Source organism: Pantherophis guttatus, chromosome 4, assembly GCF_059756535.1.
Source record: "Pantherophis guttatus breed Tessera chromosome 4, ASM5975653v1, whole genome shotgun sequence".
Classification (NCBI taxonomy): Eukaryota; Metazoa; Chordata; class Lepidosauria; order Squamata; family Colubridae; genus Pantherophis; species Pantherophis guttatus.
In genome coordinates this window covers 15,876,608-15,892,620 of record NC_142066.1, presented here as the reverse complement: position 1 = coordinate 15,892,620, position 16,013 = coordinate 15,876,608, and the positions used below count along the sequence as shown (strand labels likewise).

Below are 16,013 nucleotides of genomic sequence, written 5' to 3'. Positions count from 1 at the left end.
ACTTTTTAGCATTTTTTTAGTGATGCACCATGTACTGATATAGTCAGTAGAGAACTTCTAAGTAGCACAACTAGTATCAAAGAACTCTTCCAGCTGCTATGACTTCAGCAATACAAATATTAATGATACCTCTCTACTATCAATCATGAAAAAACTGCCATGATGTGGTCCAACCACATCATGGACCGGATCCGGCTCGTGGGCCTTGTCTTTGACACCCCTGGAGTAGATGATCTCAAAAGCAGTCCGTTGAAGAAGACAAGTCAACTTTAGGGGTCAACTGATGGAAAGTAGAGAACAAAGGATCAATAGGATCAGCGGTGAAATCCACTTACCTTCACTACCGGTTCAGGAATGGGAGTGCACGCCTCTTCTGCACATGCACAGAACCTTCTGCGCATGAGCAGAGGGTAAAAAATGGGATGTAATGATATTCCTGTGGATGGCCAGATCCTTCCGCCACGCTACTGGTTCACATGAGCTGGATATATCCGGCTGGATTTCACCACTAAATAGGATCCATTACATTGGGACAATTTATCTCAGTTTGGGAGAATCCTTGTGTAAATAAAAATGTCCATATACATGGGAATGCAATGAAAACCTTTCTTACTCTTACCTATTTGTTTGAGATTCTCCCATTTGGACCAGGAGTGCAATCATAACAGCAAAAGAATTTTCCTTCAGTCTTAGTCCTTCTATAACCTGAATGGTACTTTTTGTTACAGAGTGGAAGAAGTTTCACCTTTGCACAAATGATACAAAAAGCTGAGATAAGGTGATTAGACTAATTTTAATATTTAAAATAATTCTAAAATAAATGCAATAAATACTTTTAAAAATAAATTTAATAATTACTGTTGATTTTTCTTCAACCAGAACCAAATAATCACATGATAACTCCACCATCTTTTCTTGTTGTTTTTTTACATGGACATCATGAGGAAGGACGAAAAACTTCCCCATCTCTTTGACCTTCATTGAGAGGAAGATAATTCAAAGCTAGAGGAAGCTCTTAATGTTTTCCAAGGATCATCACTCTCAGTGAAGGGCTATTCAGACAATGTGACATTGTGAAGGGATGAATATTGTTTGAATGGTGGTGGGGACAAAGAGGATAGTCATATTTGTTCCTAATAAGGGTAGCATATTATTAGTTCATACTAGTGGAGCCAGTATGATATAGCATTTAAGTCATCAAACTAGCAACAGAGTGAACATGAGATTAAGGCCTACTTAGAATTTAGAATAGCCATAGTAATAGCAATAGCAATAGCACTTAGACTTATATACAGCTTTACAGTGCTTTACAGCCCTCTCTAAGTGGTTTACAAAGTCAGCATATTGCCCCCAACAATCTAGGTCCTCATTTTACCCACCTTGGAAGGATGGAAGGCTGAGTCAACCTTGAGCGGGTGAGATTTGAACTGCCAAACTGCAGCTAGCAGTCAGCTGATGAAGCCTGCAGTACTGTACTCTAACCACTGTGCCACCTCGGCTCATCAATATGACAATAAAGAATAACTTTATTGTCACTTTGAATATACACTAATTGGCATACATTAAAATGAAATTTCATTGCATGCAGCTCTCAAAGGGTCACCATCTTATACAATACATAGACATGACAAAATATATACATACATACATACAAACAAAATTATGCATATACCCACATATATTATATGACACAGAGAAACAACTCAGTCCAGTTCAGATGTATACATGTACATTGTGAGAATCTTGCAAGTTTACGAGATGAATGGTATATGGAACAAACCTGTTACAGAATCTGGTAGTCCTGCTAGAAATACTTCAAAACCTCCTCCCAGAGGGGAGGAACAGAAACAAACTATAAAGTGCATATGTGGGGTCTCTAACAATGCTTCAGGCTCTAAGCACATAGCGTGTATAAGCAGTATCCTGAATGACAGGAAAGGAGCTTCCTATAATCTTCTCTGCTGTCCTTACCACTCTCTCTATGGACTTTCTATCTGAGGCACTGCGGCCACCAAACCAAACAGTGATGCAGTTTGTTAAAATACTCTCAATTGTGCCTCTGTAAAAAGTGGTCAGGACAGAAGGAGAAAGATGTGCTCTCCTCATCCAATGCAGGAAATACAGACTCTAGTTTGCATGCTCCACTAAGGATGACATGTGGTGAGACCAGTTCAGATTGTTAGTTATCTGCACCCCCCACATATTTAATACTGTTGACCACCTCTACAGCTGCATCCTTGATACATCCTTGTTCCTTAGATACAAAGCCAACAGGCTGAGCTTGGGCTAGTCCCCCCCTCCCCCTCTCTCAGTGCTACCAAAGAAGCAATGGCAAATCACTTCTTAAAAACCTTGCTAAGAAATCTGCGGGGTCATTAAATCATCAACTGTCACTTAATGCTCAGTGGAAATAAGTTAAAGAATGTATAAATAGCAGTTTAGTAATCAAAAGCATATGTAATTATTTTGTTTGTGCTTATCCAGCTAATTGTGATTTCTCTCTGTTTCACAATTCTCTGGATAATTTGTAGCTATAGGAAATATTATTAAAGAAAATTAACAGATACTTATAGAGGCATAAGATTTTTCCAAGCTGTGGAAATAAGAGGGTTAGACTAACTATATTACTCTGTAATGATTTGCCTTATATTTGACATGTAAACCCTGAAATTTATGGCTATTATGTCCTCTGCATGGGAGATGGGGAACTGCTTTCCAAAATCCTACGTTATTGTAATACTTGGTGTGATCTTAGTTTTATTCCCTAAGAGTGTCTGCAAAATTCATTTGGCAAAGTGCATGAACAATGAGCCAAGCATTATTCTTCATAAGTATTATCAACCAGGAGAACTCATTATTGGTGGTGCAATTTCTCAGTTTTTCCTTGCTGCTGAAGAGGCCAAATTCACAAGACATCCCTCTCAGGACATGACTGATTTCATGTAAGGAAATGAAACTATTCCGACTCTATCCTGACTTTATTTTCATGGGTTTTTTTCCTTGTGCCATCACTCTGCTGTTCCTACAGCACAGTCCTATGTCGAAGGACCCATGTAGTAGGGCTTTATTACTATTATCCTTCTCATCTTTCCTACTACCTTCTCCTATTGGTATCTTATGTCTATATTACTTTGTTGTTTGTATGTACATCGTGATAAATGCACAGGTACAGTATATGTGATACCTTGCTCAATAGTAGTAACTGTGAGAGGGAGATTGGAGTCCTAGTGGACAACCATTTAGATATGAGCCAGCAGTGTGCTGCAGCTGCCAAAAAAGCCAAGACAGTTCTAGGCTGCATAAACAGAGGGATAGGATCAAAATCACATGAAGTGTTAATACCACTTTATAATGCTTTGGTAAGGCCATACTTGGAATACTGCATCCAGTTTTGGTCACCACGATGTGAAAAAGATGTTGAGACTCTAGAAAGAGTGCAGAGAAGAGCAACAAAGATGATTAGGGGACTGAAGGTTAAAACATATGAAGAATGGTTTCAGGAACTGGGTATGTCTAGTTTAATGAAAAGAAGAACTAGGGGAGACATGATAGCAGTGTTCCAATATCTCATGGGTTGCCACAAAGAAGAGGGAGTCAAGCTATTCTCCAAAGCACCTGACAGTAGAACAAGAAGCAATGGGTGGAAACTAATCAAGGAGAGAAGCAACTTAGAACTAAGGAGAAATTTCCTGACAGTTAGAACAATAAATCTGTGGAACAGCTTGCCTCCAGAAGTTGTGAATGCTCCAACACTGGAAGTTTTTAAGAAGATATTGGAAAACCAATTGTCCGAAGTGGTGCAGGGTTTCCTGCCTAAGCAAGGGGTTGGACTAGAAGATCTCCAAGATCCCTTCTAACTTTGTTAGTCTATTGTATTCTAAATGCCTTGTATGTCCAAGCACTCTTGACCAATCATACTTGACCAATAAAGACTATTCTATTCTAAATATATTGGTTATTGTTTTAGGGGAATGCACAATACCACCTTCTGACAATTTCTTATAGCACCTCTGAATTAAATAAGATGCTAAGTCCTTCTGGCTAATTATTAGACGGTGCTAGGTCTGACTTCAAGACAATGAACCTTGAACTAAGGCAGCTGGTATTTTTTCTATAAATAGAAAGTAACAAGCATCTCTTCTCAGCTGTCCAACCATGTATGATTCTTCAGAAACACATTAGCCAAAACACTGAAAACAATAGCTAAAATTCAGAAGCAAGGTGGATTTATTAGTGTTCTATTTCATTGCAGATTACTGACTCAGGCTTACCAACATGTCTTAGCTTTGGTGTTTGCTGTGAAGGAGATTAATGAAAATCCCCAGATCTTAACTAATGTCACCCTAGGCTTCAGCATCTACAACACTTATTTTAGTCCAAGACATACTTCTGCAGCCACAATGGAATTAATCTCTACATCAGGCAGATTTATTCCTAACTACAAATGTGACATCCAGAACACTTTGGTATCTGTCATTGGGGGACCGAGTTGTAATGAATTCCTGGACATGGTTACCATCCTGAACAACTACAAAATTGCACAGGTAAGTGATTTTTATGAAACTGGAAAGGTTTTTAAAAGAAAAAAACAGATCCTCTCGGAAATTGAAGTTGGTTGCATTGATTTTATTATAGAATAAAATGGAATGGAATGGAATGGAATGGAATGGAATGGAATAGAATAGAATAGAATAGAATAGAATAGAATAGAATAGAATAGAATAGAATAGAATAAGACTCAAGGTTGACTCAGCCTTCCATCCTTCCGAGGTAGGTAAAGTGAGGATCCGGATTGTGGGGGCAATAAACTGACTTTGTATAAAAAAGAACACCACTTAGGAGGGGCCAAAAGCCCTACTAAACAGGTATATACAAAAGTATGAAGGCTACTGCTTAATGCATTGTAAGCCGCCCTGAGTCTCCGGAGAAGGGTGGCATATAAATCGAACCAATAAATAGAATAGAATAGAATAGAATAGAATAGAATAGAATAGAATAGAATAGAATAGAATAGAATAGAATAGAATTTTTTTATTGGCCAACTGTGATTGGACACACAACGAATTTGTCTTGGTGCATATGGTCTCAGTGTACATAAAAGAAAAGATACGTTCATCAAGAATCATAAGGTACAACGATAATGATAGTCATAGGGTACAAATAAACAATCAGGAAACAATATCAATATCAATTGTAAGGATACAAGCAACAAAGTTACAGTCATAAGTGGAAGGAGATTGGTGGTGGGAATGAGGAAAAGATTAATAATAGTGCAGACTTAGTAAATAGTTTGACAGGGTTGAGGGAATTATTTGTTTAGCAGACTGATGGCATTCGAGAAAAAACTGTTCTTGTGTCTAGTTGTTCTGGCCTATAGCATTGTTTTGAGGGTAGCAGTTAAAACAGTTTATGTCCATGATACGAGGGGTCTGTAGATATTTCCACAGCCCTCTTTTTGACTCATGCAGGTCCTCAATGGAAGGCAGGTTCATAGCAATTTTTTTTTTTAATCAGGAACCCTCAGAAATGTTTATTTGGACACACTAGCTAAAGTAGTTCTGGAAACTGGATAATTTTACTGCAGAAACAAAAAAATTGGCCATGAATCTTTCAAGGAAAAAACCTACACTATTTCCCTTCCTCTTCCCTTTATTTAGCTTGCTTATAGCTCTGCTCCTGAGATGAAAACTCAAACACATTCTCCTTTCTTCTATTGGATGTTCCCAAATGCAATTCACCAGTACAAGGGGATCCTCCATCTTTTACTGCATTTTGGATGGACCTGGATTGGGGTGTTGTATCTTGATACTGGCAGCGTGACAGACACATTGCTAAGGAATGTGCTTCCCATGTTTTCCAAAGGTGGCATTTGTTTTGATTTTGTATCAAAATTGGCTGCGGGATTCCTTGATAATTTTGATGAAGTGGTAGAAGCAGCTGGGGAAACTGTCCAAATTCTCTTGACCTCCACGGCTAATACAGTTATTATTCAGGGTGAATTTCAGATTCTGTTTAATGTAAGGAGTCTCCTGAAAGTGGCAGAAGCTGCTTTAGAAAGCCCCCAGTATTTCAAAGTCTGGATTACGACAGCTGACGTGGATTTCACCTCTGTTCCCATACAAAGAAGCTGGGACCTAAATTTTCTTCATGGTTCGATATCTTTGGCAATGAATTCAAATGATGTTTCTGGATTCTACCAATTTCTTGAAGAGAGGAACCCATCATTGGTGAAAAATGATGACTCTTTGAGAGAAATCTGGCAACAAGCATTTAATTGCTTCTTCCCCAGTTTTACCAGTGAAATGACAGATGTGGACATCTGCACTGGGAAGGAGCAGCTAGAGACCCTCCCTATGACTGTGTTTGAAATGCAGATGACTGCTCACAGCTACAGTGTCTACAATGCTGTCTATGCCATTGCACATGCTTTGCATGCGATGAAGTCCTCAATGTACAACCAAAGATCAAAGACGGACAGATGGAGACAGAGCCTTAATCAACGAATATGGAAGGTACTGCCAAAACCATTGGTGTCCCACAACCTCTTGCCCTAAAGAATACTTACTCTGTCTGTGAATCTATAAGCAGAAGGCTACATGTTGAAAAAAGCTATCTGAGACTGTTTTATATACCATCCACAGTCATTTCTGTTGAGATGGGTAGTTATATAAATTTGATAAAGCAAAATAAAAGGGAAAAAAATATATGCTATCATCTTGTTGTGAATTAATTATTCAAATATATTTTGGCTAATTAAGGATATCTCCTTATACAGTCATGAGCTCTAGAAGAACAGGAAACTGTGAGCCTGCTTTCTATATTTTTCACTAGTGGTTTATTATTCTGTGAATATTTGCTATCGTACTTACTTCCCAAATTTTGTTCTGATCAACTAAAACAGAACGAAAAATAAACATACATATGCAAATCAGTGCTGACATTACTGCATAAAGGAAAGTCTTAGATACCAATGATAGGAAGAATTGGAATCAACTCTTTACCCAAAGACTCTCTCTTTGAGGGAAATGGGCAGACCAATAATGTGAAATACTTTATAAATAAATAAAAATAAATCTAGTTAGTCGTAGATCAAAAGTCAAGCCAATTTGGCTGGTACTGTGAGATATGTAATATAGAGTGGTACTGTAATACCACTCTATAAAGCCTTAGTAAGACCATACCTAGAGTACTGCATCCAGCATCACCACACTATAATAAAGATGTTGAAACTGTAGAAAAAATGCAGAGGAGAGCAACCAGGATGGTGAGGGGACTGGAGGCTAAAACATATGAAGAACGGTTACAGAAACTGGGCATGGCTAGTCTAGTGAAGAGAAGGACCAGGGGAGACATGATAGCAGTCTTCCAATCTTCCAATACTGGGGGGGGGGGGTCAAGCTATATTCCAAAGTACCTGGAGGCCAGGCAAGGAATAATGAATGGAAACTGAACAAGGGGAGATTTAACCTGGAAATTAAGGAGAAATTTTCTGACAGTGAGAACAATCAACCAGTGGAACCAGTTGCCTTCAGACGTTGTGAGAGCTTCATCACTTGAGACTTTTAAGAAGAGATTGAACTGCCATTTGTAGGGTCTCCTGCTTGGGTGGGGGGGGGAGTTGGACCAGAGGACCTACAAGGTCCCTTCCAACTCTGTTAATCTGTAATCTGTAATATGGAATAAACTGCAGGATAGTTCTACCTTAGGATAGTCATGATAACATTATATTTGCAACCCAGCTTGGTTGTGCTTGGTTATGGGAAGATTTTCTTTCTTTTTTTTTAATTCTTTTTTTGCTTTTTTTTATTAAAACGTTTTACAGAAAGAAAAAAATATTTACAAGTATTTTCCCATCCCTCCCTCCCTCCCTTACCCCCCCCACCCCCCTGAACTTCCCAGAACAAAATACAGGGTATAACAATTAACAATCATATGCTAAACTAAGGTAATAAACTAAGGATTCTTGACTTGACTTTGATCTCTAATCTGTTTTACCAGGTTTTCCTCATTTTGCATGACACCAATTTTTTGATCTTCCCTCCAACTAGCTTGAAGCTGACCATACTGAAACCAAGTATAGATTATCCCTTCTTCTTTCAAAACATTTAAAGATTTCAATTGCAATTTACCCCTTTCCATAAAAAGAAGTTCTTTATAAGTAATCACCTCCTGTTTTTGTTCTATACTTATATTTTCTATTGCATGTCTGGGATTTGCCCATATAGGTATCTTGTAGTTTAGCTTATATTGATACTTTTTCCAAACCCTCAACCCTTTATCCACTTTTTTTTCATGTAACAAATAAGCATGCCATCCATATAACAAATCATAACCTTCAGATGCATATTAAAAGGTTGTATAACGCTTTACTGGAAATAGATTCAGAAACGGAATTGGTTAAGGATTGTATGATTGTATGATAAAATGGGCACAAAACTTTCAGGAACCAGTGATGATAGAAACATGGGAAAAGATTTGGGTTAGAAATGTTAAGTTTATGCAAACACAAAACCTGAGAGAGAATTTTTATAAAATGTTTTATAGATGGCATTTAGATCCTAAAAAATTATCATGTATGTACCCGAATTTGCAAGCTAAATGTTGGAGATGTGAATGTGATGATGCAACTTATTATCATATATGATGGACTTGTAAGAGGATGGGAGGGGGAGGAATTTTCTTTGTAAAACTTTTCAAAAAAAAAAAAAAACCTAAGGATTCCTATCCCCCCTTCACACTTTAACTCCCCTTTTACTAACTAAGCATAAATACTCTTAATTTTTCTATTCATTCATAAGCTATTTGATACTTCTTAGTCCGATATTTGTTTTGAATATAATCAATCCATCTTCTCCATTCCAATATATATCTTTCTTGTGAGTGATCTTTCAAATATGCCAAAATCTTCGCCATTTCTGCCAAATTCGCTACTTTTAATGTCCATTCTTCAATAGTAGGCAAATCTTCCTTCTTCTAATATTGCGCCACCAAAAGTCTAGCTGCAGTTATTAAATTTAAAATCAATTTAGTCTCTATAACCATACAGTCTGTGATTATACCCAACAAAAACAATTGTGGAGTAAACTTTATCTTCTTTTTAAGAATATTTTGGATAATCCACCATATTTTAATCCAAAATGCTTTAACTTTTTTACAAGTCCACCATATATGATAATAAGTGGCATCATCACAATCACATCTCCAACACTTAGATTGTAAATTCGGATACATACAAGCCAACTTTTTAGGATCTAAATGCCATCTATAGAACATTTTATAAAAATTTTCTCTTAAATTTTGTGCTTGCGTAAATTTTACATTTCTAACCCATATTTTTTCCCAAGTTTCCATCATTATTGGTTCCTGAATATTTTGTGCCCATTTTATCATACAATCCTTAACTAATTCCGTTTCTGAATCTATTTCTATCAATACATTGTATAATCTTTTTATATGCATTTGACCTTGGTCTCTAATTTGTTTTACCAAATTTTTCTCGTTCTGCATGATACCAATTCTCTGATCTTCTTTCCATCTAGCTTTCAACTGACCATACTGAAACCAAGTTTGAATTATTCTTTCTTCTTTTAATGTGTTTAAAGATTTTAACTGCAACCCCCCCCCTTCCATTTTAAGAAGCTCTTTATAAGTAATCACCTCTTGCTTTTGTTCTACACTTATATTCTCTATCGCATGTCTGGGTATTGCCTATATAGGTATCTTATAATTTAACTTATATTGATACTTTTTCCAAACTCGTAACAAGGCATTCCTTAATATATGGCTTTTAAAGGTCTTATCCACTTTTTATCATATAATAAATAAGCATGCCAGCCATATAACAAATCATATCCTTCAATGTTCAATATTCTTTCTTCTGTAGAGATAATCCAATCACTAATTATTGTTAGGACAGCTGCTTCATAGTATAATCTTAAATTAGGCATTTTAAGACCTCCTCTTTCACATATATCTTGCATTATTTTTAACTTTATTCTCGGTCTTTTCCCTGCCCAAACAAAATTATTAATACCCTTCTGCCACTCCCTCAAATTTTCATCTTTCTTGAGTATTGGTATCATTTGGAACAAAAATAGAAACCTAGGTAGAACATTCATTTTTATTGCTGCTCTTCTTCCCAACAGAGATAATTGTAGTTTTCCCCAATTCTCCATTTCTTTCTGTATTCTTTGCCATAACATTTCATATTTATTTTTATATAATTTTACATTTGAGGCTGTGATATATACCCCTAGATATTTAACCTTTTTTACTATTTCAAATCCTGTTAGTCTTTCTAGTTCTTCTTTTTGTTTTGCCATCATGTTTTTAGTTATTATCTTTGTTTTTTGTTTATTTATTTTAAATCCAGACATTTGTCCATATTGGCTAATTATATCCATTAAACCTATAGCTGATTATACTGGTTGAGTTAAGGTAACAACCAAGTCATCTGCAAATGCTCTTAATCTATAATCATGATGTCTAATTTTAATTCCCTTTATTTTATTTGACCCTCGTATTTTATTCAGTAAAGGTTCCAAAGTTAAAATAAAGAATAACGGTGATAAAGGGCATCCCTGTCTTGTTCCTTTTTCAATTTTAAAAGTTTCTGTTAAACCACCATTAATTATTATTTGCGCTGTTTGTCTCTGATATATTGCTCTAATAGATTGTGTAAAGTATTCTCCAAACTGCATCTTTTCTATTATTTTCAATAAAAATTGCCAATTCAATCAATCAAATGTCTTCTCCGCATCCAAAAAGATAAGCGCTGCAGTGACTTGGTTGTTCCTTTCCAGATATTCCAATAAATTTACAATTTGTCTTACATTACCTTTCATTTGTCTCCCACTTATAAATCCAGATTGGTCATTATGAATCATTTGTTGCATAATTACCGTTAACCTATTTGCTAATATTTTAGCAAAAATCTTATAATCGATATTTAAAAGCGATATTGGCCTATTATTCTGAGGTTGACTATGATCTTGGCCCTCCTTTGGAATCAATTCTTTAATTTTAGCCATTTCTTCAGACACTCCCTTAATTTTCCCCTCTAAAAAAGAAGTTTGTTGCTTCAAAGCGTCCTGCAGAGATTCCTGTAGAACCTCCAAAGTCAATATTTGTGGGTTTGAAGTAGACTAAGATTGTAATTTTGATGGTTGTGCTGGCAATCCAGCACTTTTAAAACCAGATTTTATTTGCTTAGAAGCCATTTTTAGCTTTCAATTTATACTTCCTACAGCAACCAAATCAGTAAGTCCAAATGTTTTTAAATCTTTTGTAAGTATTATAGTTTATTTAAAGTCCAAACTGTATTTCCATTTTAAATCTTTCTTTCTTTGGTGTAGAATCCAATAATCTTAAACAGCCTTAGAAGCCTTAGAAGCGCTAACGATGTTAACTATCACTTTCACTATAACTTTCACTTTCACACCCTGTTACAGTTCAGGCACCATTTTTGCTTTCGTTTTAAAAGTCTTAGAAGGAAGAAGTATAGGCTCAGAGTTAAAATTCAGTGCTTGCAGTTGCTAGGACTCCAGTTTTGGTTCTGCCTGCTTTAAGCTTATTTTGAATCTGAATGTTGATTGCAGGGGTGGTCGCGGCATTTTGTTCTGTTTGAAGCAGAAAAGCCTCGGATTCGGAGCTCAGCCAGACTACCAGGGAGCTCTCACCCTCCAAGCCCCAGAATTGCTCCTAGGGCTTTTGGGGAGCTCTACCTTAGTCCAGCTGCTCGCCTTCCTTTCTTCTCCCGAGGGGAAAGTTTCCAAGCCGCCAGACAGCTGATTTGCACTGTCTTGGCAGTTTTAACAAAATCGCGGGGCTGACGGTCCAAAAGGAGCATCTGTCAGTGCCTGCGGTGCCACTGGAAGCCTTTGCTGAAGATTTTAAAGTCAGTATCAAGCCTCCTTTGGTATCGCCTGTATTCCTGGTGATTTCATGTTCCCATCCAACTAGTTTTCCTGACAATCCTTCTTTTGGAAGTTTTCTCCCAATTTTCCTATTTAGGTTATGATTCTCCAAAGAAGATCAGATAAATGTGTTAAGACATCCAAAAGATTGCCTAGTCAATGACAACTTTCCCAAGAAATAAGATGATAATGCCATCAAACCAATTAAATACATGACAGGATGCCTTCAATATAATTTTAAAGATTTAAAACTGCACGACATTTTTCAATAAACTGGACAATCCATGAAACTCCACTTTTTCATTTCTTTGATTTCTTTTAACTTGAAGTTAGCTAACAGCCAGAGTTTGTATGTTTTTTCTTCTCTTCTGCTTTACATTTCCTTTTTTTGTTTGTTTGTTTGTTTGCTTGTTTGGTCTTTTTTCCCTTTGTGTAATTATAGAAATTGCCATAGGATGTGACATCAAGTCTCCTCTCCATCCTTAGCTGTAAACGTATGTAACATATCCAAAATGATAAATATAAATTACACTACATTGAAATACATTATGGTATTTTTCAAGTCTTTTTCTTGTTCTTCTTCCATTTAGATCCATCACTTTCTTAGATGTGTGTCATTTAATGACAGCAGCGGATCAATTATTTCTTTTGATAAAAGTGGTGAATTAATAGGAAAGTTTGACATCATCAACTGGATCACATTCTCAAACCAGACTTTCCTTAGAGTCAAAATTGGAAGGATAGACCCACAGGCATCCTTAGACCAACTGTTGTCTATTTCTGAAAAGAACATTGTCTGGCCAACCCAGTTTGGACAGGTAGAATCCATGTCATTTCAATAGCTTTTTATTTTCTTACTCAGAATTGAAAAAGCTTCAGTGTTCCAAATCTTGGAATCTTCTTCATATATTGAAATTTCTGATTGTGACCTCTTCTTATTTTATACCTTTTCCATTCATGGACAGGCCCAGCCCTTTTCCTTGTGCAATGATAAATGCCATTCAGGCTATAGAAAGACCAAGAAAGAGAACAAACACTTTTGCTGCTATGATTGTATTCTATGTTCAGAAGGGAAGATCTCAAACCAGACAGGTGAGAAACCATGTGAGTGAATGGGGTCAGGGTTGTTTCTCTATTTTCATATGCTGTACTAATAAATAATAATAAATGTAAGGGAAGTGGTGGCTCAGTGGCTAAGACACTGAGCTTGTCGATCGAAAGGTTGGCAGTTCAGTGATTCAAATCCCTAGTGCTCCCGTTACTTGTCCCAGCTTCTGCCAACCTAGCAGTTTGAAAGCACGTAAAAAATGCAAGTAGAAAAATAGGGACCACCTTTGGTGGGAAGGTAACAGCATTTCGTGTGCCTTTGGCATTTAGTCATGCCGGCCACATGACCACAGAGACGTCTTCGGACAGCACTGGCTCTTCAGCTTTGAAACAGAGATGAGCACCACCACCTAAATTCGGGAATGACTAACACATATGTGCGAGGGGAACCTTTACCTTTCCTAATAAATAACCATTTGTAATGAACTTTCCAAGTGAGTGTCAGTCCTGGAAATGAAGGTTTGCATATAGAAAATCATACTTTCTACTCTATTGTTCAGGAATATAATAATTATATTAGTAATTTTACTCATTGGAGGATGAGAACTTCTGGTACTTATTACTATTTATTTACTATTTACTCCTATAGTTTTAATTCACTATCTTAGAAAGACCTTGACAAAATAAGAACAAATATGGTAAATTAGTATTCTGTAAAGCAGAAGGCAGTAAGACATATTGTTTTCCAGTTTCCCCCATTTTGTTTGTGATTTAAAAACAAACTTTAACTGATTGTGCAAATCTTGTTGAAAATGTAATAAACATACCCTCAATTGTTTATATGGTAGAATATACATATATGTCAAGGATATTTTGATTTAATATTTCCATTTGCTTTTCCAGACATGGATGATTGTCTTCTGTGTCCGCCTGATCATTATTCAAATAAAGGCCATGATTCATGCATTCCCAAATACGTAAGTTACCTATCTTATGAAGAAAATCTGGGCATTGGGCTAAGCACTGTGGCTTTTGTGCTTTCCTTCAGCACAATTTCTGTACTTGGAATCTTCCGGAAGTACCACAATACTACCATTGTCAAGGCCAACAACCGCAGCCTCTCCTACACCCTCCTCATCTCCCTCCTCCTCTGCTTCCTTTGTTCTCTGCTTTTCATTGGACAACCCACAAAACTGACATGCCTCCTTCGACAAACAGCTTTTGGAATCATCTTCTCAGTGGCGGTTTCTTGCCTGTTGGCTAAAACTATTATTGTGGTTCTAGCTTTCCTAGCCACCAAGCCAGGATCACAAATGAGGAAATGGCTTGGAAAACAATTAGCTCTTTTCATTGTGCTCTTCTGCTCCCTTATTCAAACCCTCCTTTGTGTGATCTGGTTATCCATCTCTCCTCCATTTCCAAACACTGACACAAACTCTCTAAACAATGAAATCATTCTAGAATGCAATGAAGGGTCTGTTGTGATGCTTTATTGTATCTTGAGCTTCATGGGTCTTTTGGCTATCGTTAGCTTTGTTGTAGCTTTCCTAGCTAGGAAATTGCCAGACACTTTCCAGGAAACCAAGTCCATCACTTTCAGTATGCTGGTCTTTTGCAGTGTCTGGTTATCTTTTGTTCCTGCCTACGTGAGCAGCAAAGGAAAATATATGGTAGCTGTAGAGATTTTTGCCATCTTGGCTTCCAGTGGGGCTCTATTAGGTTGTGTCTTTGTCCCAAAATGCTATATTATTTTGTTGAGACCTGATCTGAATAAAAAGGAGCACTTGATCAAAGGAGTCAAGTAAATGCTATTGTTTAATTGTCTATTTTGCCTCCTAAAATATTCTGTAATGTCCACATCTGTCACTACTATGAGATAATATAATAATACTCTATGTATTAATTTATCAATTTAATGTATCAATTTAATGTGGCAATACTCTATGTATATGAGTCATTTCAAATATAGGAGTACAGCAATCAGGAATAAAGTGACTATTGGCATGAGATAAGAGAAATAGGGGTATATGACTCATATACATGTACTCATATACTCATACACTCATTTTATGAGGCAATCTGCAGACATTAAGTCCATCAACCAATCAAGATGTAACAACACAGGCAACCAACCCACTCACAGCAACAAAGCCAGCACCCCACACCTCCCCATCAGTATTTATAGAGAGATGGAAGCTCCGATCACGCTTTCCTCACACAAGCACGAAGCCGAAGACACCAGCCTGAAGATGACAAGTGAGACCTCGTCAAAACGTTGCCAAGATACTCTCAATCTTACACGGGAAAAGACCCTAATACACCAAAACTTGCATACCTCTACCCGTGAAAATCTACGAAAACATATATAAAGGGAACACAAGCAGAAGACATCTAAGATCTGAATGAATGAAATAGCCTTATTAAATACTTTGTTCGTTACATACAGTAGTTTTGTGTTCCCTTTAGTTGTTTGAGCAGTGTATAAACTACTGTATGTAAAGAACAAAGTATTTAATAAGGCTATTTCATTCATTCAGATCTTGGATGTCTTCTGCTTGTGTTCCCTTTATTTTTTTGAGCAATGTGTGTGTGTGTGTGTGTGTGTGTGTGTGTGTGTGTGTGTGTGTGTGTGTGCATTTCTCTTTAGCCAGGTTCTTCCTACGTAAATCAAGATTTTTATGCAGCCCTAGTTCAGTGAAATCACAATCCATTAGTTTCTAGGCTTTTTCAGGCAGCCAGCAAGCACCCTGCTGCCCATTGGGAGACTGCCCAGGGTGCTTGCTGGCTGCCTGAAAAAAGCCTGAAAAAGAAACTAGTGGATTGTGATTTCACTGATCTAGGTAGATCATAAAACTCTTGGTTTATGTATGAAGAACCTGGCTAAAGAGAAATACACATAAAGGCCTACGAAAAGAAAAGAAAACACACACACACACACACACACACACACACACACACACACACACACACACACACATATATATATATATATATATATATATATATATATATATATATATATATATATATATATATTTACTTCTTCGTAGG

General features: G+C 36.8%; 1 protein-coding gene across 1 annotated transcript; it reads left to right on the top strand.

The window, feature by feature from the left end:
- The first annotated feature begins 2,799 nt into the window (after positions 1–2,799).
- LOC117658932 (vomeronasal type-2 receptor 26-like) lies at positions 2,800–14,767 on the top strand. Its single transcript, XM_060692476.2, has 6 exons — positions 2,800–2,942; positions 4,253–4,544; positions 5,658–6,407; positions 12,506–12,733; positions 12,881–13,007; positions 13,866–14,767. The coding sequence occupies exons 1-6, from the start codon at positions 2,800–2,802 to the stop codon at positions 14,765–14,767; spliced, it is 2,442 nt and encodes an 813-aa protein (XP_060548459.2).
- Positions 14,768–16,013: the final 1,246 nt, after the last annotated feature.